Source organism: Vulpes vulpes, chromosome 9 (genome assembly GCF_048418805.1).
Source record: "Vulpes vulpes isolate BD-2025 chromosome 9, VulVul3, whole genome shotgun sequence".
Taxonomy (NCBI): domain Eukaryota; kingdom Metazoa; phylum Chordata; class Mammalia; order Carnivora; family Canidae; genus Vulpes; species Vulpes vulpes.
Window position 1 is genome coordinate 85,107,068 of NC_132788.1, and position 24,182 is coordinate 85,131,249.

General features: G+C 49.1%; 1 protein-coding gene across 4 annotated transcripts in view; it reads left to right on the plus strand.

The window, feature by feature from the left end:
- FAM3D (FAM3 metabolism regulating signaling molecule D) overlaps positions 1-24,182 on the plus strand; it is a 37,013-nt gene that overhangs the window by 498 nt on the left and 12,333 nt on the right. The window contains exons 1-5 of one of the 4 annotated variants that reach the window (XM_072720617.1): positions 8,675-9,120; positions 10,881-10,931; positions 12,697-12,804; positions 15,336-15,362; positions 18,643-18,760. In XM_072720617.1, the coding sequence (XP_072576718.1) occupies positions 10,919-10,931; positions 12,697-12,804; positions 15,336-15,362; positions 18,643-18,760 (266 nt within the window). In that variant the 5' untranslated portion in view covers positions 8,675-9,120; positions 10,881-10,918. Of the gene's footprint in view, positions 1-8,674; positions 9,121-10,880; positions 10,932-12,696; positions 12,805-15,335; positions 15,363-18,642; positions 18,761-24,182 lie in introns of those variants that run through there. The other 3 variants (XM_072720620.1, XM_072720619.1, XM_072720618.1) reach the window with 3 other exon arrangements.

A 24,182-nucleotide genomic window follows, 5' to 3' on the forward strand; every position in this document is an offset into this window, starting at 1 on the left:
GTGGCTCAGCGGTTTAGTGCTTGCCTTTAGCTCAGGTCGTGATCCAGAGGTCCTGGGATCAAGTCCCACATGAGGCTCCCCTTGAGGAGCCTGCTTTTCCTTCTGCCTATGTCTCTGCTTCTCTGTGTCTCTCATGAATAAATAAATAAAATCTTAAAAAAAAATAAATAAATAAACGAGAGAGGCCCCAAATCTCCTTTTTCTCTGAAAATAATGATCTGAAAAGTTACAACAAAGGCACGTGGTCTTGAGAGATCTTCTAGCTGTGTGATTTTGGGCCAGTCCCTACTCTTCACTAAACCTCAGTTTTCTGATCTGTAAAATGGGAGTGCAAGTCTGGCTATCCCCCATCCATCCTTGCAGTTCCCAGTCTAGGCATCTAAAATAGCAATCACAAAAACACATAAAACAGCATCTGTCATGTGCCAGGCTCTGGGCTAAGTGCTCTCTATATAATAACACATTTAATCTTCATATCACGTCTATGCGATAGGCATCATATCACTCCCATTTTTTGGATGGGGCGCTAAGGCATGGAGAGATTAAATAGCTTGCCTGAGCAATGTCACTGCAAAATGTATGCTCCCAGCATTAGGCAGCACTGCCTCTCTCGTGCGGTTGATCCAAAGTCTGTGGCTGGAAGAGAGCTGGTGCGAGAGAACCCTTCCAGATGATTCATTCAGAGAGCATTAACTGAGCACTTCCTGCATGTCAATTAAATAAGAATACAATGATTAAGACAGGATTTAAAAAAAAAAACAGGTATGGGGGTGCCTGGGTGGCTCAGTCAGTTAAGTATCTAACTCTTGGTTTCGGCTCAGGTCATGATCTCAGGAGCATGAGACTGAGCCCTGTGTCAGGCTTTGCCCTCAGCATGGAGCCTGCTTCTCCCTAGCTCTTTGCCCCTCCCTCCACCATGCTTGGTCTCTCTTTATCTCTGTCATAAATAAAATCTAAAAAAAAAAAAAAAAAAAAAGTATGGCTCTAGCCATCAAGTGAAAAACAATTTGCACAAATAGTCATTTCAAGAACACTTCGGACACGTACCATAAAGGAGGTAGGCATCAGGACAGACTTCTCAATTAAACTTGCTGAGGAATGCTAGGGAGGGGGGGGTAAGCTTTTGGCACACTGCAGAATCTAAGAGAAATGGGAGAAGGGGCAGGGAAGAGGGGGGAATAGTCCCACAGGGAGAGGGCCGGAGCTGGCAAGGGTTGCTGAGGACAGCAAGGTGCTCACGCCTACCCAGGCCCAGCAGGCTGCGGGGTAGAGTCTGGCTCTCCCCAGGGTTTGCTCCAGTCTGTCCGTCTGCTCTTGGGCACCTCCCGGCTCCCCCTTCCGGCTGGCCACTGCCTACCTGAAGCCAGGACCAGTAGACGGGCTGATCTGGGAGGAGGGGCAGCTGCCACTGGGGTTCCGTCTTCTGGCCATCATCTACACCCCTCCCTCTGAGCTCACCTCCACCTTTACACGGTCCGAAGCTGCATTCCAATAGGAATTTGGAAGCCTGCCGAGCAGAGGTTATTTCCTGGGGTGAGGGATGCTGGAAGCCATGGTTTGCCAACACGTGCTCAGGCTGGGCAATTCCTTCTCGGATGAGACAAGCGTGTCTAATATTGCTGGGCAGACCGGGCGCAGCTGCTGGTGGGCAGCGGCCAGCCTGTGTGGGGGTGGCAGGTCCCCGCTAGCCTGGCCCCCCAGCACACAGCATAGGCCTCCTGGAGAGGGCAGACACTTCTGATGGTCGGTACCCATTGCTTGCTCTGGGAGGCCCTGGGAAACAGAGGTGGGAATGCCAGGGTCTGCTCCCCAAGGCCTAGAGGTCGTGGAGAGGGCACCACCTTTGGAGTTTGAATCCTAGCTCTGCCTTTTTCTTGCTGTGTTACCTTGGGCAACTTACTCACCTGTCTGTGGATGTAACTATGGTTGAAAATGGGAAAATCCTTGTGTATCAGGGGTTCCTCTTCTGGGTGCAAGTAACAAAAAAAAAAAAAAAAAAAAATTCAAACCAGCTGACAAATAAAGGACCTATATTGGCTCACTTACTGGAAAGGTCCAGTGATCCTCTGACAGACAGAGCTGGATCTAGGGGCTCAATGATATCTCAGGACTCCGACTCCATCTCTAGGATCCTTTCCTCTACGTTGCTTTATTCTGGCAAAGTCTCCCCACACAGTGGCAGATACCCATCAAGTTTTAAATCATTTCTAGTCAGCAACCTCAGCAGAAAGGCAGATCTTCCTCCCTGCCAAGTCCATCAAGAACCCTGGGAGGGCTGTGATCTTCTCAGCATGGGTTGCCTGCCCATCTCTGTGACCAAGAAATCGAGTTAGGCCTGGGCCCCATGGCCACGCTTGGAACCAGGATTGGGGCCATCCCTAGCCAACTGCACAGCAGGGAACACAGGAAGGGAGTTTGATTCCCAAAGGAAAATCTGGGTGAGCACCAGATAAAGCAGGAATGGGTGCTGGAAAGATGACCCAAGCAGCAGGTGTCCACCACAGTCCGGCTCCAACCATCCCTAATTACAGTTACAATATTGCATCAGCTACTCCACTTGTGTGGCCTTGGGCAAACCACTTAATCTCTCTAAGCCCCTCACCAGTAACATGAAGTCAATGAAAGAATCTGCCTCACAATACTCTTGGAAAGATTAAGTGAAAGGACACGGGGCTCAAATCCGGCCAACTAACAGTGTTAGTACTTATTAGACTCATAACTATGATTATTATTAAGATTATTTCTCTTTCAGAGATGTGTAGATCCCACATGGCTCTGGGGAAGATTTATCTCCTAAAGCCTTCCCAAAACCCCATTGACGTCATTGTGAAGGCCGCCATCTTGTTAATCACAGAGGCCAAGACCCAGCTCTCTCTGATGGAAAGGAATAGAATTGCCCACTGGGTCTGAGGTGAATTTCGTCATGCTTGACCTGCTGAAGTGATTCAGAGAGGCCAACAGCAGGCCATGGCTCAGGGGATGAACCCAGACGCTCCAGGCAGTCCCCTCCTGATACAGTAGTCCTCTCTGGTGACACACAGCCAGACTCAGCAAAGAGAAATTCTGATGGCACTAACTGGCCTCTCAGGCTAATGCACCCAAAGATGCCTACGGGAGGAGAAGGAGGCTGCATGTTTGGCCAGATACCTCCTCCTTCCTCCTGTTGCTCCATCAGGGCCTGGAGGAACCCATTCCAGATCCATAGCATACTCTTCTCTCATTCTGGAGGGATTTCTGCCAACTTGGGAGGTAGGGAGGAGGGCACAGGGGCAACCCCAAGCAGAGCACAAAGGGGCCTACTTGCTTAACAACTGTCCTTATAGAGCACTTCCTCCATAACAGGTACTGTGAGTGGGGTGTATTCTCAAATTTAATTTTTACTAAATTAGGGATTGTGATAACCACATAAGGAAACCAAAGCTGAAAGGGCTGTGTCCACAGAATCCAGATGGGGCTTCAAACCCCCCACTCAACCACCATATTATGTAAACTTGAAATCCCCAGGCCAGATGAGGCCTCTGCAAACCCGAAGGTGCAAATATGGCTAGAGCTGCCATTTACTGGTTGCTTCCTGAGTGCCAGGCACTGAGCAAGGCAACTTCAGATAATAATCTAGTCAGGTAAATGTGGAGGAAAGTCCAGGGCCAGGTTGCTGGGCCCTGCTAAACAAGCAGGGCGTTGGTGGATCTGCCCCTGAGGAGCACACTGGCTGATGGGTGGAAACGGAGGACAGAATGATAGGAACTCTCTCTTATCCTACGGAAGCCTTCCTTCTCCACTACCAACGGTTGAGCCAAACCCAGGCAGGCTGAAGCTCAGGAAAGGGAGCACCCAACCTCATGCCCACTTTGGACTAAGAGGGGCAACACCCAAATCAGGTTGGACAAACTAAGGCCCATGGCCAAATTCAGCAGCACCTGTTTTTATAAATAAGTTTTATTAGAACGTAGCCACATTCATTCATTTACATACTCCTACTTCTGCTCCTTTCCCACTATGATGGCAGAGCTGAGTAGCTGTGACTGAGAACATACAGCCCAGAAAACCCAAAATATTTCTTCTGGTCCTTTTCAGAAAACTGCCCAGCCCTAGTCTAGAGGAGTTGGACACCGTGGTTAAGAGTGCAGTCTCCTGGGCTCCTCTCTGGTATCCTTTTCTTCCTCTGCCTTTCACCAGCTATGACCTCTCACTCTGTGCCTTAGTTTCCCCAAACTCTTCATTAAGCTGCTGATGATTAAATTAATTAAAATAAGGAAGCTTCAAGGCAGCAGCTGGTACATGTGTTTTGTTTTTTTATTTTTTATTTATTTATTTTTTTTGTCTTGTTCTGGGAAACATCCCAGGCACTTGAAGAGTAAAAAGCCTCAGAATCCTGTGCCTCTCACAACTTCTTGAATCTCCTGTTGGGTGGCTCTGCATGGCCCAGTAATTCTACAATTGGCCAGGGCTGGAGAAAGCCATTCAAACCAATAAATAAAATCAAAACAGGCCAAAATGGGAATCACGGGCTTTTTTTCCTTCTAAAATAAATGTCACTGAAACAAATTGTTCGGGCCACCAGCCTTATTGTTTACAGATTCATTTGCAGTTTCTGTCCCTCTGTACTGGTGACATGATCAATTAATTGCCCCTAAATACCAGGGGTTGACCAGAAGGACCGTTTAGAGAATGAAAGGCAGCCCCTGGTTCTTCTGATTCTGGGCCTGGGCCTTGTGGTCAGGATGCAGGATGGCCTTGAGGGTCGACTGGAAGCTCAAGGCAGGTGACAACTGGGTCTGGGCAGGGTCACACATGTCCCCTGGTCCCACTCAGTACCTGACTCCCATGTGTGTGTGCGCATGCACATGCATGCACATAAGCAGGGTCACATGCCAGCGCACATGTGCATCCGTCAGTATGTCTGTCACTGTGTCCTAGTGTTTCTGCTGCTTTTCCGTTCTGTTGTGTCCCTCTGCCTTAGTGTCCCTGGTGCACAGAGTGTCCCCACACCCTGTGGCCCCTCTGCAGCTTCTGCCTCCTGCGCCGGGCATCCCACCTGCACGGGGTGGGGGGGGCCAGAAAGAAGCCCATGGAAGAGTAAATGCCCCCCTCCTACCCCGTGCCACCTGTGGAGATGTCTTTAAGTCCGCAGGACTTCCAGGGCTGACGAGGAAAATGGCCTGAGCTTGCATTTAGCCAGAAGAGGCTAGAGTCTGAGCCTGTCCTCTTTGGAGGGAGTTCACTTTGGAGAAGACCGTGGGGCACAGGGGGGTGAGGGAAGACACCCCTCCGATGGAAGGAGCATCCATGGTGTGTCTGGGGCCTTTTCTCCCTTAGTTTCTTTCCCAAAAAGGAAGAAACCTGTTTGGTTTCTGCACACCTACTATGTACTATGTGGTGCTAGCGTCCGGGCCGTGCATGAAGAAGGCTCTCAGGCCCCCACATTAGGCTGAGCATGAGGCATGACAAGGTGCCTTAATGGAAGGATTCCGTAATGGAGGAGCCAAAGGCCGGGGAAGGCTTCTTGGAGGAGGTACCACTGTCTCCACACTGAGCTGAAGTTTTATCACTGGCCCTGCTTAATTCTCCCTGTGGCTCCCCCATCACCTCACAACAAAGCCCACAGTCATTATGTTAACCCAGTCCTTAGGACCCTAATGAACAGTCCCCTTCCCCCCTTCACTTTGGTCTCTACCTTCAGAGTTTCCCATTCTGCCTCTCCTCTGAGCCTCTGCACATGCTCTTTCCTCTGCCATGTTTCCTCTGGTCCCAAAAAAGCTAATGCTATGAAGAGGCCCCAGCTCCAAGTCCACCCAGCCCCTTGCCCCACACAGAGAAGGCCCCACTCTAAGGATGACAGATCTCATGGGCCAGCCGCAAGAGACTGGTGGGAGAGAGTCTGAGCCCTCTTCTGTTCTTGGCCAGGAGAAGCACTGTGCTGACTTCCTGAGGTCGGCCATGGATGGGGGTCACAGAGTGGCTGCACATCCCTGCCCCAAAGCTCAATGCTCGAATGAAGGAAAATGTGAGCCCTCAGTGGCCTGGGGATAGGACCCTTCCTTGGTGAAGGATTATCCTTTTGTTCCTAGTTTTTCAAGAGTCCAGCCTTACTTCTAGGCACACAGAACTCGCTTGGACCTAGGCCCTTCCCTGTTGGAATCTGGTGAGCGTGGGTCAGCCTCAGGCCCACCAGCTGCCACGGTTGTCATGCATCTTCTGTCTGCAGCTGAGGTGTGACTCTCGGCTCTGCTACCACAGCTGTGAGACTCACCCCCTCCAGGCTTCAGCTTCCTCCTGGAAGAAGAAGAGACAGTAATATCCAACTCACGGGGTTGCCATGGGGATTTGGCAAGATATACATGTAAAATTCTCAGCCTAATTCCAGCCGCATGGTAAGCACTCAATAAATGGTAGCTAGTTTTCTTATTTTATTGATAATTTATTATTTTTATTATGAGCTAAAGCTCTAGGACTTGGGCAGTAATTTGAGGTATGGTTCTGGGCAGAGAATAGGAAACCTGATTGCCAGCAGGTGCCTGGAAAACTGAAGGGCTAAAGCTAATAGGAGTGCAGCCATAAAGCTACAGTTGTTGTTCATTGCAACCTGATTTCTCCAAGCTCCATTTCAGGCTTCAAGTTTATGCCTCCTTAGAAACGACCTGATACACAGAGAACAAAGTTGAACCTGTGGCTAATGCCCATATCGGAAAATGCAGAGCATGCTCATGGAGCTCTTTCCATTTTACCTGTGGCTTAGGGCTAATTCAGAACTGAGTGTTGGCTGAGCCTGGTTCCTTAAGATGAGCTAGGAAACACCTTCTGAGTTCTATCTTTTCAACAACAAAGGGCTACTTGAGTAAGGACCTGAGGCCAAGGAAGAGTTGCCCACATGGATGAGTCAGGGAAGGGCAGTCCACATAGGGAACAGCATGTGTGAAGCTGGCGAGGGAGAGAGCCTCATTCAGGGCAACTCTGAGCATCTAGGGCAGAAAGTGAAGTGGGGACCACAGATGATGAGGTTGGCAAGGTCAATCCCGGCGAGGGTTTAAATCATGCAAGGCCTTGTAAGCCACGTGAAATACTTTGGCCTTTATCCCCTAGGGCTTTAGGGACCAGAGACCAGACTTTAGCAGGAGAAATACCTGTTCCACCAAGATGCTTTCCTATACCTTCCTCGCCTGGACAGGGAGTAATCCTCTCTCCAGCTGTCTTGGTTCTGGGACAAGTCATAGTTGAGTCCAAAGGCATGGGAGTATAGAGGACTCCAGGAAACAGGAAGAAACCAACGTCCCAGCTCCTATAGGACCATTAAGAAAAGTCACGAACAAGCAGGCTGTGATGGCATTTTGGTTCTGTAAGAAGAGCAAACATCCGGATAGGAATCGTGCCAAGGAGTGTGCTAACAGGAAGCAGCAGGGTGAGTGGGGCATGCCAACATGGAGGAGAGGTGGGGTGCATATTATCAGGCCAGCAAAGCCCTCGTAGACAGGCTGCCTCCCTTCCTGACACCTCTTTCACGACAGGTAGGTGGCATCACCCTCATTTACGTAAGAGGAAGCCAGGGCCCAGAGAGGTGTGCCCCAAAACACACAGGTACTGAGTGACTAACCCAGGTCTGTCTGACGGACCCAAAGTCCATTCTCTTTCCTGATATCACAGGCTTTTTCCTCCCTGATTCTCTCAAGACCAAGGCCCCAAGCACAGCCCCAGGTTCAGCCCTGTATTTGCATCTTCTGGCAGGACTTGCCCACAGCAGGGGGTGATGTGTTAGAGTAGCTGAGAAAGGGGCTCCAGCAACCCCAGACTCACAGATGCCCAGCTTAGAGCCATCAGGGACAAAATAGCTTCTCTCTCCTCAGTTTCCAAAATCTGTCCCAGGAAAATCTCCGACTGGCCTTGATTGGGTCATTCTGAACCAACCGCAAGGAAATCACTGTGCTCTGACAGGCCAACTCCTCTTGACAAGACTGGGTGCCATGATGGGTGTCCCCTCATCCAGGACCACAGGAGGGCATTTAACCATGATTTGAAGGGCCAGGAAAGGCCTCCCAGAGGAAGTGACTTCTATACTAAGACCTGAAGTATAAGTAGGAGTGTTCCAGGCAGAAAGAGGGACAGAAGACAGAGAGGGACTAGCAGCAGAAAGGCTCAGGGATGTTCCAGAGCATGCCTTGTCATAGCCCTACCCCCTGCCTCATGCACAGCCTGCCTTCCCTGAGTGTTCAGAGAATCCTTCAGAAATGAAACCCGCAAGTGGCTGTGTGGCCTTAGACAAGTCACTTGCCCTCTCTGAACTTCCTCTTCCCTCTCTACACAGTGGTTTCATTATCCTAACCCTTCAGGACTAAGCAAGAACCCAGTTCATTCAGTCCCCAAATATTCATCGAGTACCCCCTCTGTGCTCAGCACTGTACAGGGCCTGCAGGAGACAAGGCCTGCCACGGGAAAGAAAAGCATGTCTGGGACTTATGCACCTGGCCAGACCCACAGCCAGAAATCCAAAGGGTGGTCCAAAAAGACAGGCAGGACAAAGGCAGAGGCTCAAGACAGTGAGGGTGGACAATGGGCTCCGCCTTCCCCCTACCCACCCCTCCACTCCATCCCCTCCTTCCCACCCTCCACCCTCCTGCCCCTCCAGCCTTGTGACCACATACTGCCCTGGGGCCACCATACGTGTACCTGGGTGGGTGGAGCCAGCGTGCAAGGCAGTGGGACCTTTCTTCCTGTGCCTTTGGCCCACAGCTCCGTAACCTGAATAACAGGTTGCGACAGACATTCTCAAAGGAACAAATAAGAAAGAAACTTTTGGGTTTGGGTGGCTCTGGAGGGAATTCCTGCCCCGCCCTGTGTACCAGGCGCCTTTCTCCCTCCCTCCCCACCCCTAGCAGACCAGTCCTGGAGCCCAAGGACCCTGGAGCTGGAGCCTCCAGAGCACCCAGGCTGCCAGGTTGAGCCAGCTGGGGACTCAGCAGCCTGGAGGGCCCTGTAGGTGCTGAGCGGACAGTCGGGGACTCAGCCAGGAGGGACATCAGGCTGGAAGAGGCCTCACGGCCCATGCCCCTCCCCAGCCCCCTGTCCTGAAGCCGGAAAGAATCCCTGCTTGGCATGGGCAGGACAGCGAGAAGCTAGCCCCCTGCCCAGGTACGTGCCCCCGCCTCTATCTCTGTCCTGCTCTCTCGTCTCTCTGAATGGCACGGTCGTCTCCCTCTGGGTCTCCGTGGATGCCTGTCCTGAGGATTTGCTCTTTACCTCTGCCCCTTTATCTGTTTTCGTCCTCTGTCCCTGTCCCGTTTTTCTCTTTGTGTCCCTCTCTGGATCTCTGCCGACCCCTCTCCCCTTTGTCCTTTGTCTCTCCGAGTTCTGTCTCTGGCAGGCTCTCTGCGAAGAGAGCATGTGTCCCTTCATCTGTGCCTCGTCAGCTACCTGACCCTGTTCCCATCCTTCCATCTGGTCTGGCCCCCCAGCTCGGGTCCAGGTCGGGTCCTCCACACGTGGGGATCCACGGTTCCTCCTTCCAAAATCATGCAGGGGCCTGGGCTCCCGGACTGTAGGTCAGATCCCATGAACATTCAAAAGCATAATATACTCTTGTATCTGAAAAAGGGCGGGGGGGAGGGGTGGTGGATGAATGATAATTTGAATTTCAGGAAGTTAAGTTCTACAAAATCTCTGCAGGGAAGGGGAGGGGTACAGGTGTCAGGCACCAGCTCACCTTTCTCACCTGGAAGGACCTAAAGAATCAGGCCAGAGTGGGTGGGAACATTTTCATACTTATCAAAAGGAAATGTAAATTTATACTTGCTATTGTTTAGATATCAAGGGCTGATCCAGCCCCAACTGCTTCTAAGGCAGCCATTAAGCCTCCTGTCTCTTATCTGGGTCCTTGGCGGTTGGACTGTGGAGACCATGTCTGTTGAAATGGATTCTTAGGATAAAGAAGATTCTGAGGTGGGGTGGGGGGCAGGAAGAGTAGTGGGAGCAAGTCCCTGCAGTCAGAGCCCTTCCAGCTGGCTGCAGGGGTTCAGAGACTTGGAACAATTACCACCAGCCCTGCCTTCCCCTCCCCTAGGTTTCTAGAGACCTACTGGGGGGTGAAGCTGTCAAATCGCTGGTAACTGCCCAGTACCTGGGGGTGGCATAGGGGACAGGTGGGGCCGAGGGTAACCCTACCCCTGCCCAGGGTTCAAGAAGGGAGGAAACTCCAATTTCAACTCTCCTCTAAGACAAAAGGCACTGGCAGTGGGAGCCTGTGGGGATTGGACAGTGGAGACCGGCATCCAAATTCTGACTTTGATCCTTACAAGCTGAATAGCCCTGGACTTAACCGTGGTGAGACTTGGCTTACCTACCCCTAAAATGGGGGAGTGTGACGATGAAAGGAGATAATTGCATATCTAGCACCTGGTACAAACTAATCTGTAATGTGAGCTTTCTCATTAGTCTTCATGTTGGCACTTCAGCAGAAATCACTTGAGCTTCTGTTTCCTGGTGGTTTTACTAGAGCTACCTAGCTCAATGTCTCTCAGCTGGCTGGAGGGATGGAAAGATGAAGGGTAGAAGGATGGAAGGATGGAAGAATGGATGGATGGATGGTAGGATGGATGGAGATGGATGGATGGATGAGCCAATAGATCAATTCCAGGGACAGTGGCTGGAAAACTACATCTTCCTCTACCTGCCAACCTCTGCATTCAAAAAAGACATGTTGAAGTGAATATAAAATTCTAGAGACAAAAGTGAGGGAGAGGTGGAGGCAGAGAGTGAACAGCTGGCAGATGGTGAGGAACCGAACTGACAGGTCTGTGATCTCCCCAGTGAGAGGACCCATCCCTAATCGTCAGTCTCACTCATTTGTAGACCCCAGGTGCCAAGTTTCCAATTTGATTTCTTTCTCTCCACAGGCTAACACTGACCCCGAGCTGCTCCTCACCTGGACAAGATGAGAGTGTCAGGTAGGACCAGATTCTGAGGATTCAAGGTCTCAAAGATGAGGTCTGATGTTGGTTTAGGAATCATTTTTCTATCTGCAATGCAGCCAGTCCCAGGACTCAGAGGTTGTTCGGCTCTATGTGCTCTCAAATCATCAGACCAGAATAACTCCAGGAGGAAACCCGTCCAGGGAGAGCCTGCAAGAGGGGGGAGAAAGACAACTTGCTGCCCCACGGCTGAAGGGCTGGAGAAGCTTTGGCATCATGGCCCCACCTGGCTGGGCTCACAGGGACTGACCCTGTTTTGGAAAAACCTGACACTGGAAGGAAGTGAGGGACAAAATATTTGTCTCAAGGAGGGCTATTCCAGGATCCTCATGCCACAGAGCTGGGCACAAGGAGCAGGGTGCCTTTGCCTTCTCATCCAGGCTCTCATGCTATACCCTGTTTGTACAGAAAGGGAAACTGAGGCACCCAGGAAGAAATGGACATAATTCACTTACATTTCCAAATAGCTGTGAGGAAGTTAGGAGCACAAGTTTCAGAGTTAGCACACTTTCCTGGGTGCCTGTGTCACTTACCACCAAGTGACGACCTCCCTGAGCCTGTTTCCTCATCTACAAACTGGTAATAATCAGCAGCATCCAACACAGACGTTTACTGTGAGGATGGACTGAGATGCTGTATGTGAAAGATGTTCACCTGGTGCCTCGAACAAAATGGCTGTATAATGTGAACTCTGGGTGCCAACAGCCACACTGTGTCCCAGAAGATGAGGGACCCCCACAGACCTGAGCCCTGCCACCACAGGATCCAGGGGGCCTTCTCCACTCCTAGTAGTCAGAGACCAACACAAGACGTCAGAGCTGAATTCAGGGCCACATGGAGGTCAGGAGCAGAGCTAGAGAATGTGTTCTGATGGCTGCTGGGCCACAAGCATCCCTGAGCTGGGAGGTGTAGTGAATCCCCCTCTGGCCTTCGAGGAAAGGGAGTGAGACAGGGAGCTCTGAGGATCTGTCCTGTGTGTGTGTGTGGGGGGGGGTGCTCCCCACAGATGCAGAAACAGTCACGCTGGGAGGCCAGGGAAGCCACATGAGCAAGGCCAGCGAGTGTTCCTGTGGACAGGACTGTGTGGTTACAGCCCCAGCCCCAAGCCACCCTGGAGGCTGCCCACTAGTGACGACTATCACATCCCTCCCAACAAGCTGTGGGCTAGAAGCGAGGATGTTGAATCATGTCTACTCTGTGACCGAGACATCCCTGCCCAGAGAGACTGAGATTTTGCCCAAGGTCACACAGCAGCGCTGGCTGCCCGGAGCACTGGCCGCAGCCTTCTAGACTCCAATAGTGGGGCTCACCCCCTAGGACTGTCTACAGCAGAGCCTGCCTCTTGCTTTCCTGCCACACCTCTCAGGCCCCCCATCAGGGTGCTGGATAAAAGTGCAGATTCCCAGGCCTTACCCCTAAAGAGTCTGTCTCTGGATGGCTAAGTTGAGCCCGGGAAAGAACATTTCTAACTTTCTGTCCCAGTAGACCCACTTTGGGAAACGTTGCCATGTAATCTTGCAGCATGATCTCACCATTTGATCATTGCATGGATTCACACATGGTATACAGTGGTCCCCTGAATTGGTCCAAGGTGTGGGCCTTAGTCTGGGGCTACAATATGGGGTCTCCTGGTGGAATCTCATGACATGATCTTATTGTGGGGATTTGGTAAGGACAAACAAATAGCCTTGCTATGTGGCCTTGTGACATGGCTTCACGGCTTTATCTCCTTGCTCTTCAGGTGTGCTTCGCCTCCTGGCCCTCATCTTTGCCCTGGTCACCACATGGATCTTTATTCGCAGCTATGTCAGCTTAGACATGAAAACTATCCGTCTGCCCCGCTGGCTGGGTAAGTGGGGCTCACTGCTGAGGGCAGGGACTGTAGACCAGGATGGAGCCAAGGATATATTCCTCCCTCCATCTGTGGGTGACCCATGAGATGGCCAGACAGGGTAGGGTGTGGGCTGCCTTTGGGACATGGGGGTGGAGGCTGCCAGGAAGGCTGGAGCCCATGGGGAACAGAGAAGTGTTCCAAGGCCCTAGCCAAAACATGTGCCTGTATCAAGGGCCATTTTGGAAATGTGATTCCAAAAAAAAGAAGGACGGAGGGAGGAAAAAAAGAAGGAAGAAAGGGAGGAGGGAAAGAAGGGGGCCAAGGGAAACAAAACTCAGCATTGAGGGGCATCCAGCTGAAGCTGCTATTACCTCTTCCTGAAACACTCTTTACACAGATGTCCCTGTAGCCAGTTCTTCTCCAACTTCAGGTCTCTGCTCAAATGTGACCTCCTCAGAGAGGCCTTCCTCAACAACCCCAGCTGCAGCCATGCCCCCTCCTCCTACTTGAGACCCTCATGTTAGCCTATTTCCTTCAGAGCTTCTGTCATCTGTCATCAGGATGTTTATTTGTCCACTTAGTTGTTGCTGATCACCATCTCCTAGAATGTAAGCTTCTTGAAGGCAAAGATTTTATCTTGTGTACATCCATTTTTCTAGCACCTGGTGCAGAGCAGGTGCTCAGTAAAAAATTGATGAATTAAAGAAAAATGGATGGATGGATGATGGGTGGGTAAATGAATGGATGGATGGATGGATGGATGGATGTATAGGTGGGTGGATAGATGAATGATGGATGGATGGGTGGATTGGTGGATGATGGATGGATGGATGGATGAGTGAGTGAGTGATGAATGGATGGATGGGTAGATGTATGGATGAGTGGCTGACAGATGGGTGAATGGTGGATGAATGATGAATGGATGGATGGACATGTGGATGGATGGATGGATGGATGGAGGGGTGGGTGATGGATGAATGATGGATGGGTGGTAGATGGATAGATGAGTGGATGATGGATTGGTGGATGGGTAGATGAAGGATGGATGATGAGTGGATGGATGGATGCATAGATGGATGGATGGGTAGATGGATGAGTGGACGATGGATGAATGATGAATAGGTGGATAGACGGATGGGTAGATGGATGGATGGGTGGGTAATAGATGGGTAAGTGAATAATATATGAGTGGATGATGGTTGAGTAATAGATACCAGTTACTTACATGAATAATCTCATATAATCTGCACAAATGGCCCCATGGTGTGGTTGTGGAATGGACTCATATGTGACCTTAGGGTGTGGTTTTATGTGTAGGCTAAAAAAAGAGAAGCAAGAGAAGCTCAGGGAGCTTCAGAGGGATGAAGAAAGTTGCCCAAATTTCCCTTTTAGATGTCAGCAGGCATGGGAACCCAAGTCTCCCAGGTCTAAATCCTTTCAAAGGAAGGAAAGAAAGGGAAGGGACTTATGCTTCTTCATTTGTCCTCCTTGGATCAGAGAATGACCCTCACTGACATAGTCAAACTAAGTAACCTCCAGTGGCCCAGGCTGGCTCACAGCTTCACAGCAGCAAGAAGCCAGTCACCCCACAGAGGGGTCTCTGAGATCCCTCACCTCATCCTTGTCATTCTTGTCAAGTATGGCTCACAGCCACGTCAGGATGAATTATATAGATGGCTGGTAGCCACCATGACCCCAGCCCCAGGGCACTAATTTTATAGAGATGGACTTGGCTGCGCTGACAGCCTGGGAAGAACTGGGCCCATGTCAGTGTAGGAGGCTCAGAGAAGTGGAGCTCAGGGGTATCCTCTAGAAGAGAAAGCCCCAGCCTGAAATGAGAAAGAGAAGAGTTTGAAAGTACATCCCAGAACTCAGCTATCTGAAGTTTGATGAATCAACACCTCCAACCAATAGTCATGGAGCCACTTTTCTGTGTTAGGTCCCAGGGACCCCAAAATGAGAAACATGTGGTCCCTGCTCATGGTCTGAGTTGGGGAGACAAACAGACTTAATTACAGAATAAACAAAAACGAAAGTGATGATCCAGAGTCTTGAGAAATGCTTACGGTGACAGGACATGGGAAAGTGGGAAAGTGGCCATCAAAAGCCATGAATGTTCAGCCACTGAAAGGGGTAATATTCATTTTCTTCAGAGGTTCCTAGCCTGGCTGCACATACCCCCCACCTTGTTATTTAATGCATTAATATAGAAACATATATTACTGTAGCACAAATTTATGTTTTAATATTTTATTATTATATTGATATATAGTTGGTTTCCATTCTAATCTATTTTATTTTATGCATTTAATAACATGCTCTGTTAGAGTAGAAAGTGCTGTGTGTGTGTGTGTGTGTGTGTGTGTGAAGGGGTGGCAGCAGCAAGTGAGGGAGGGCTCCCTGACAGGGTGGGACCTTTAGAGCTCACTGCAGCGACCCCCACAGGAGAAGAATGCTTGGCCAGGCCAATGCCACGCCCCAGGCTCCAGCTCCAGCAGGGGGGCCCAAAGCACTTTCCCTCTAACCAGAGTCTGTCCTCTCTCCAGCAGGTTTCAGCGGTGCCAAGAAGATCCGTGAGTATCACCCCAGCCCCATCTTTGCCTCAGGGTGAGATTTCCCAGGGCTGCTCCTCCTGGCCCTGCAGGCCCTAGAAAAATCCTGGTGTCCAGAATCCACCCCACTCTCCCCTCCCATGGCCCAATGGGGCCTTCTGAAGCCCCTGGGCCCTGTAGCAGTAGTGGCCTCCTCTCAGCCATTCAGACTGATACAGATGGTTCAACTGTCCATTCCGCAGCACCCCCACTGTGCAGTCTGGATTGCCTCCCTAGTCACAGCACCTGGCCCTGCACAGCCGCCTCCCCACTCTGACCCCCACTGAGTCTGAGCCCTGAAGATGGGCACTGTGCTTATGATCATCATGCAGTGACCCCAGGCTTGATTCACAGTACCTGTGCCAAAGTCCCAGGAGCCATGTGGGGCACTAGGTGTGCCCTCAGAGGAATACAGAAGGGGGTGCTGATTGTTGGGGTAGAAGTGCCAGATGTGCCAAGAGAGATGGGGCATAGTGTTCAGACTCAGAGGGCTACCCCTTCCAATGGGATGAGATCAGAGAAGGCATCTGGGAGGGACTGGCAAAGGTCTAGAGGCAGGAATGGGTGGGGGTGCAGGGGAGATGGTGGCTGGAGACTCATTCATGGAGAAGTGGGAATGCCGGACACTGCAGCCGTCTGAGCAGGGCTTCAGCAAAGACCCCAGCACCCAAAGTCTGGAGACGGTGGGAGGGAGGGACTGTTATGATGACTGTAACAGTAGAATAATGAAGGACCTACTATGTGCCAGACACTGTGTTCAGAGCTTTACAGGCATCTCATGCAATCCTCACCACAACCTTGTGTGGATGCCAGAATTATCCCCATTTTACAGATGAGCAAACTGAAGCTCAGAGAAGTGAAATCTCTTGGCCAAGGCAGCACCACTGTACATGGTGGAACCGGGGTTAACCTCCAGTCGAGCCCAGAGCCCACCCTCTCAACACCTCCTTGCAAGAGGCAACATCTCCAAGTCCCCCCTTCTCCCACCCCAGCATAGTGACTGAGGGGGACATGGTGGTTTCAGGAAAAGAATTTTGAGCGGGGCATGGGAGCCCCAGTGCACTGTGGGATTACAGAGAGCAAAGGCCATATGCATCAACACCAACCATTGGCCCCACACCCTCAACTCCATTGACCTGAAGGCTCCTGAGTTGTATTCTGAAGTAGACGCAGAGTGTCACAGCATCTTGGTACCAAACAAACACTCTGATGTCACCTGCTGGGGGATGGCAAATCCAGGCCCCTGTGCCACCACCTGCCTTGGCTGCTCCCCTGGTGGACATGGCCAGCCAATCCCAGCACTTTCCCTCCAGGCCCAGAGGTAACCACTACGGCTTTATCATTAAGCCTCTAACAGCAGATGTGCTGACAGTTCAGAGACAAGCTGTTTGACATCTTTAATCTAAACCAACTCCCTCATTTTACAGCTGGCAAAGGTAAAGGGAGAGAGATTTCTGGCACGGCACACCGCAGATCACTGAAGAGCAGCCCATATTTCCTGACTGCTCCCCCTCCAGTCCTCGGCTTCACACCCTCAGCAGCAGCACTAGGAGTTCCCAGGCGGCTTGGGCCTCAGGGTTTGAGGCAGCTGGTGGGGGCAACCCCCAAGCCCGAGCTCAGAGAGCAACTCCCCTGCCTCTTAGTGGCTGAGACCCCTGGACATCATCCCCTTCATCCAGTAGCTCAACCGTGAAGGCTGGATGGTCAGAAAATCAATTCTGGAAAAGCCTGCTTAAGCCAGTCTGTTGACACCAGGTTTATCAGACTTAGCTGCAGTTGATTAGGCTCTGGGCAAACTCTAGGGTAGTGCCAGGGCCACAGCAATCCTTCCAGCATAGGTGGGAGCCTCTGGTCTCAAGAGCAAACTGGCCTCCCTGTGAGGGGTCAGGGGACCAGAGGTTAGGGCCCAAGGCTCACAGGAGAGGAGGACCCCTCCTCAGCCTCATCCTCAGCCTGGTCTTCGGGCAGGTGCTGGGCCTCCTGAGAAATGTCCTCTCCAGAAGGTAGGGAAGGGGAGTCGAGTCCATGTCTCCAGCCCTCTCTGTCCTGAGCCACAGGCCTAGACATCCACTCTCTCCGCAACAGCCCCTTGTGGGTGTCTCTGCTCCTGGCCCTCGCTCCAGTGACAATGTCCTGGTCTGAGCTCTGGTTATACCCGTCAGGTGGGTGTATTGAAACTCGGGGTGACACAGGGGCAGAGTGCCTAGGATAAGCATTCCACTCAGACCTCCAGGGCTGCCCAGTTGGCAAGGGTACCCTGATGTGAGCGGCGTCCACTCCTAGGAAGGAGCACCTTTACCTACTCAGAGGTGCCGTGGGCTTGCCAAATGTTGCTCCAGTGGGTTGTCTCCCCCCCTCCCCCAGGGCACTTTTCCCTGATGCACAGAAAGACTCCCTAGAGGCTGGCAAGGACCCTGAAGATCCTAATCACCCTGACCACGTTGTTTCTCCCAGGTTGGAGCTCATCCCTGCCCAATGCTCCGTGTGTTCATCAGTGAATATTTACTGAGTGCCCACTATGTGCCAGGCACAGCAGTTACCGGCACGATTTAATAAGATAATAAATGCAAAGTGCTTGCCACAGTGCCTAGCACACAGCAAGCCCTGGGCTTGTGCCAGTGCCCCGTAGGCAGCCTGTGGGTTTGCTCCCAGAAACGCACTGCAGTAGCTCAGCCATGTGCGTGGCTCGGGGTGGAGGAGAGAGGCTGCCGGCCCCACTTCCCCTTTGCAGGTGAACTTTCTCAAGTCCTAAGTCCATGTTTACCCAATCCTCCCGACCGGTATTTTCCAAACTGTCAGGTGGTAAGAAAAAAAAAAAGGCATTAATGTAAATTAGAACCTGCCAGGCTGAAAGCACAGGTGACGGATATCCCAGCTCAGCATCCGTTGAGGGCTGAGTAGCTGAGCAGCTGGGGACGTGGCGGGGGGATCCTATATACCTCTCTCCCACCTTTCACAGGCCTCCCCACTTTGCCCAGCAAGAACCACGTGGAGAGGACACGGGTCTTAATCAGAGGCACAGAGAGCCAGGCCCTGAGCTGGGGCTAGAGGCATCGGGAAACCCTGAAAAGACGCCCTCGGCTGCGTCTCTGGGGGGATGGCCCGAGGCACCCTGCGAGCTCAGAAGGCAGGTCCCTGGACCCCGCGGTGGGCCCAGGCGCCCTGGACGAGGCCTCTGCGCCGCTCGCCCCCCCTTCCCTCCCTCCCTCCTCCGGGGCCTCTTCCCCAGCTGCGCCCCTGAGGTTGGCTGTCCCCCCCACAGGGGTCGTGAAGACCAAGTGCGGCCTCAGCAAGCCCTGCCCTAACAACTTCTTCGCCTTTAAAATCAGCAGCGGAGCCGCTAACGTGGTGGGCCCCACCGTGTGCTTCGAAGATCTAGTGTAAGTTTCCTGCGTCTCCTTTCTTCTCCTCGGTTCATTGGCAGAGTCAGAGGCTGCAAGGGCGGGCCCTGGAACCAGCCCACACCTCCACTGCTTCCTTTTACTCTGGGGGGATGAATCACAGATAACAAAGATAACAATAATCCTTTTTTTTTTTTTTTTTTAAGATTTTACTAATTTATTCATGAGACAGAGAGAGGCAGAGACACAGGCAAAGGGAGAAGCAGGCTCCACGCAGGGAGCCCGATGTGGGACTCGATCCTGGGTCTCCAGGATCACGCCCTGAGGCAAAGGCAGACGGTCAACCACTGAGCCACACAGAGATTCCCACAGATAACAATAATCCCAAAAGCTTCTGCATCTCACAGCTCCTGCTAAATGCTCTAGAAACTTCCTCTCATTCATTCCCTCAGCCCTCCCAGAGGTGGGGCCGCAATGATCCCCTCTGTAAAGATGAGGAAATTGAGGCTCAGCATTACCCAGCTGACTGATGGAGAGTCGGGATTTCAGCTCCGGTCTGTCGGACAGCCAGGCTGCTGGGCTTCCTATAAGGAGGAATGCCTTTGGGGACGGTTCTAAATCAAGATCCAGGCATCAAAGTTCAGATGCAGCAGGTGCCAGGGCCTCCACCCAGGTGAGGTGCAAGAGAAAGCACCATTATCCAAACCAGGTAGTAAAGGCCCTGGGGCAGTAAGTTCATCCTACAAAAGAAGCCAGAGACAGGTGTTTTGTTTATTTATTTTTATTTCTTTCTTTAAATTCAATTTAATTAACATATACTGGGGGATCCCTGGGTGGCTCAGCGGTTTGGCGCCTGCCTTTGGCCCAGGGCATGATCCTGGAGTCCCGGGATCGAGTCCCGCGTCGGGCTCCCTGCATGGAGCCTGCTTCTCCCTCTCTCTGCCTGTGTCTCTGCCTCTCTCTCTCTCTCTCTCTCTCTCTCTCTCTATCATAAATAAGTAAATCTTTAAAAAATAATAATAACTAACACATATACTGTAGTATTAGTTTCAGAGGTAGAATTTAGAGATTTCTTTGCATCCTCGCCAACATCCGTCGTTTCCAGACTTGTTCATTTTAGCCATTCTGACTGGTGTGAGGTGGTATATCAATGAGATTTTGATTTGTACCTCCCTGATGCCGAGTGATGTTCAGCATTTTTTCCATGTGTCTGTTGGCCATTTGTATGTCTTCTTTGGAGAAATGGCTGTTCATGTCTTCTACCCATTTCTTGACTGGATTTTTTTTGTTCTTTGGGTGTTAAGTTCTTTATAGGTTTTGGATGCTAAAATCTGATGAGACGATTTGCAGAGATCTTCTGTAGATTGTCTTTTGGTTTTATCAACTGTTTCCTTTGCTGTGCAAAAGCTTTTTATCTTGATCAAGTCTCAGCAGTTCACTTTTGCCTTTGTTTTCCTTGCCTTTGGAGACATGTCTAGCAAGAAGTTGCTGCATTCGAGGTCACAGTGGTTGCTGCCCGTGTTCTTCTCTAGGAATTTGATGGGCTCCTGTCTTATGTTTAGGTCTTTCATCCATTTTGAGTCTATCTTTGTGTGTGGTGTAAGAAAATGATCCAGTGTTATTCTTCGGCATGTGGCTGTCCAATTTTCCCAACACCATTTGTGGTAGAGACTTTTTTCCATTGGATATTCTTCCCTGCTTTGTTGAAGATTAGTTGATCATAGACTGAGCAGCCATTTCTGGCTTGTCTATTCTGTTCTATTGATCTTTGTGTCTGTTTTTGTGCCAGTATCATACTGTCTTGATGATTACAGCTTTGTAACATAACTTGGTCTAGAATTGTGATGTCACTAGCTTTGGTTGTCTTTTTCAATATTCCTTTGGCTATTTGGGGTCTTTTCTGATTCCATACAAATTTTAGGATTATTTGTTCCAGCTCTGAAAAAATATTGATGGTATTTTAATAGGGATTGTATTGAATGCATAGGTTGCTTTGGATAACACAGTCATTTTAACAATATTTGTTCTTGCAATCCATGAGCATGGAATATTTTTCCATTTCTTTGTATCTCCCTCAATTTCTTTCATGAGTGCTCTATAGTTTTCAGAGTACAGATCCTTTGCCTTTTTGGTTAGGTTTATTCCTAGGTATCTTATGGTTTTTGGTGTAATTGTAAATGAGATCGACTCCTTGATTTTTTTTTTTTTCTTTCATCTTATTACTAGTGGAGAGAAATGCAACTGATTTCTGAGCCTTGATTTTATATCCTGCCATTTTGCTGAATTCCTATATCAGTTCTAGCAATTTTGGGGTTGTCTTTTGGGTTTTCCGTTTGCGAAGAACGAGTTTGATTACTTCTTTGCCAGTTCAGATGCCTTTTATTTCTTTTTGTTGTCTGATTGTTGAGGCTAGGACTTCCAGTACCATATTGAACAACAGTGGTGAGAGTGGACATCCCTGTTATGTTCCTGACATTAGGGGGAAAGCTCTCAGTTTTTCCCCATTGAGAATGCTATTTACTGTGGGCTTTTCACATACGGCTTTTATGATACTGAGATATGTTCCCTCTATCCCTACACTGTGGAGAGTTTTAATCAAGAAAGGATGCTGTACTTTGTCAAATGCTTTTTCTGAATCTATTGAGAGGATCATATGGTTCTTGTCCTCATATTAATGTGACCTATGACATCGATTGATTTATAGATGTTGAACCACCCTTGCAACCCAGGAATAAAGCCCACTTGGTCATGGTGATTTAATCCTTTTAATGTACTGTTCGATCCTATTGGTTAATATCTTGGTGGGAATTTTTGCATCCATGTTCATCAGGGATATTGGTCTATAATTCTCCTTTTCAGTGGAGTCTTTGCCTGGTTTGGGGAACAGGGTAATGCTGGCCTCATATAAAGAGTTTGGAAGTTTTCCTTCCATTTCTATTTTTTAAAACAGCATCAGAAGAATAGTTTTTAATTCTCCTTTAAATAGTTGGTAGAATTCCCCTGGGAAGCCATCCAGCCCTGGACTCTTAGTTGCAGGGAGGTTTTTGATTACTGATTCAATTTCTTTGCTCATTATGTGTCTGTTCAGGTTTTCTATTTTTTCCTATTTCAGTTTTGGTAGTTTATATGTTTCTAGGAATGCATCCATTTCTTACAGATTGCCTAATTCATTGGCATAGAGTTGCTCATAATATATCCTTTAATTGTTTGTATTTCTTCTGTGTTGGTCATGATCTCTCTTTCATTCATGATTGTATTTATTTGGGTTCTTTATATTTTCTTTTTTATAAGTCTGGCCAGGGTTTATCAATCTTATTCTTTCAAAGAACCGGGTCTCAGTTTCGTTGATCTGTTCTACTGTTCTTTTGGTTTTTCTTTCATTGATTTCTGTTCTAATCTTTATTAATTCTCTTTTGCTTACTTTAGGCTTTATTTGTTGTTCTTTCTCCAGCTCCTTTAGGTGTACGGTTAGGTTGTGTACTTGAGACTTTCTTGTTTCTTGAGAAAGGCTTGTATTGCTGTACACTTCCCTCTTAGGACTGCCTTTGCTGCATCCCCAAGGTTTTGAACAGTTGTGTTTTCATTTTCATTTGTTTCCATGAATTTTTTTAATTCTTTAACTTCTGGTTGGCCCAATTTTTCTTTAGTAGGCTGCTCTTTAATTTCCATGTATTTGTGTTCTGTCCAAATTTCCTCTTGTGATTGAGTTCCAGTTTTAAAGCACTGTAGTCTAAAAATATGCAGGGAATGATACCAATCTTTTGGTACCAGTCTCAACTGGTCCCTGATTTGTGACCCAGTATGTGATCTATTCTGGAAAACATTCCACGTGTACTCGAGAAGAATGTATATTCTGTTGCTTTAGGATGGAATGCTCTGTATGTGTCTGTGAAGTCCATCTGATCTAGTGTGTCATTTAAAGCCCTTGTTTCGAGCATGAGAGACTCCTAACTCTGGGAAATGACCAAGGGGTAGTGGAAGGGGAGGTGGGCAGGGGGATGGGGTGATTGGTGATGGGCACTGAGGGGGGCACTTGACGGGATGAGCACTGGGTGTTATGCTCTATGTTGGCAAATCGAACTCCAACAAAAAATATACAAAAAATATATATATACAAAAAAATAAAAGTTGGGCTAGTAGGTTGTTTCAAAATTAAATAAAAATAAAGCTCTTGTTTCCTTGTTGATCTTCTGCTGAGATTATCTGTCCATTGCAGTGAGTGGGGTGTTAAAGTCCCCTACTATTATTATTATCAGTATGTTTCCTTAATTCTGTTATTACTTGATTTATATAATTGGCTGCTTCCATGTTAGGGGCGTAAATATTTTACAATTGTTAGATCCTCTTGTTGGATAGACCCTTCAATTGTGATACGGTGTCCTTCTCCATTTCTTATTACAGTCTTTGGTTTAAAATCTAATTTCTTTTTTTTTTTTAAGATTTATTTATTTTTTTAATTTTTATTTATTTATGCTGGTCACACAGAGAGAGAGAGAGAGAGAGGGTCAGAGACACAGGCAGAGGGAGAAGCAGGCTCCATGCACTGGGAGCCCGATGTGGGACTCGATCCCAGGTCTCCAGGATCGCGCCCCAGGCCAAAGGCAGGCGCCAAACCGCTGCGCCACCCAGGGATCCCTAAAATCTAATTTCTGATATAAGGATTGCTAACCCAGCTTTCTTTTGATGTCCATTATCATGATAAATGGTTCTCCACCACCACCACCCACTTTCTTTTTTTAAAAGATTTTATTTATTTATCCATGAGAGACATAGAGGCAGAGACACAGGCAGAGGGAGAGGAAGGCTGTCAGCAGGGAGCCTGATACAGGACTCAATCCCAGGACTCTGGGATCATGACCTGAGCCAAAGGCAGACACTCAACCACTGAGCCACCCAGGTATCCCTCACCCCACTTTCAATCTGGGGGTGTCTTTGGGTCTAAAATGAATCTCTTAGATACCATCAGCAGGTCTTTTTTTATACAATCTAATGCCCTGTGTCTTTTGGCCTATTTACATTCAGAGTAACTATTGAAAGATATGAATTTAGTGCCATTGTATTACCTTTAAAATCACTGTTTCTGTATATCGACTCTGTTCCTTTCTGGTCTGCATTACTTTGGGGCTCTCTCTTTGCTTAAAGAATCTCCTTTAAAAAAAAAAAAATCTCCTTTAATATTTTCTGTAGGGTGGTTTACTAATCACAAATTCTTTTAGTTTTTGTTTGTCCTGAAAGCTCTTTATCTCTCCTTCTAAATGACAGCCTTCTAAGTAAAGTATTCTTGGATGCATATTTTTCTCATTTAGCACCATGAATATATCATGCCAGTCCTTTTTGGCCTGCCAGGCGTCTATGGACAGGTCTGCTGCCAGCCTTATGTTTCTACCCTTGTAGAGTAAGGACCTCTTGTCCTGAGCTGCTTTCAGGATTTTCTCTTGAGAGAGGTGTTTTATTTTTTTAT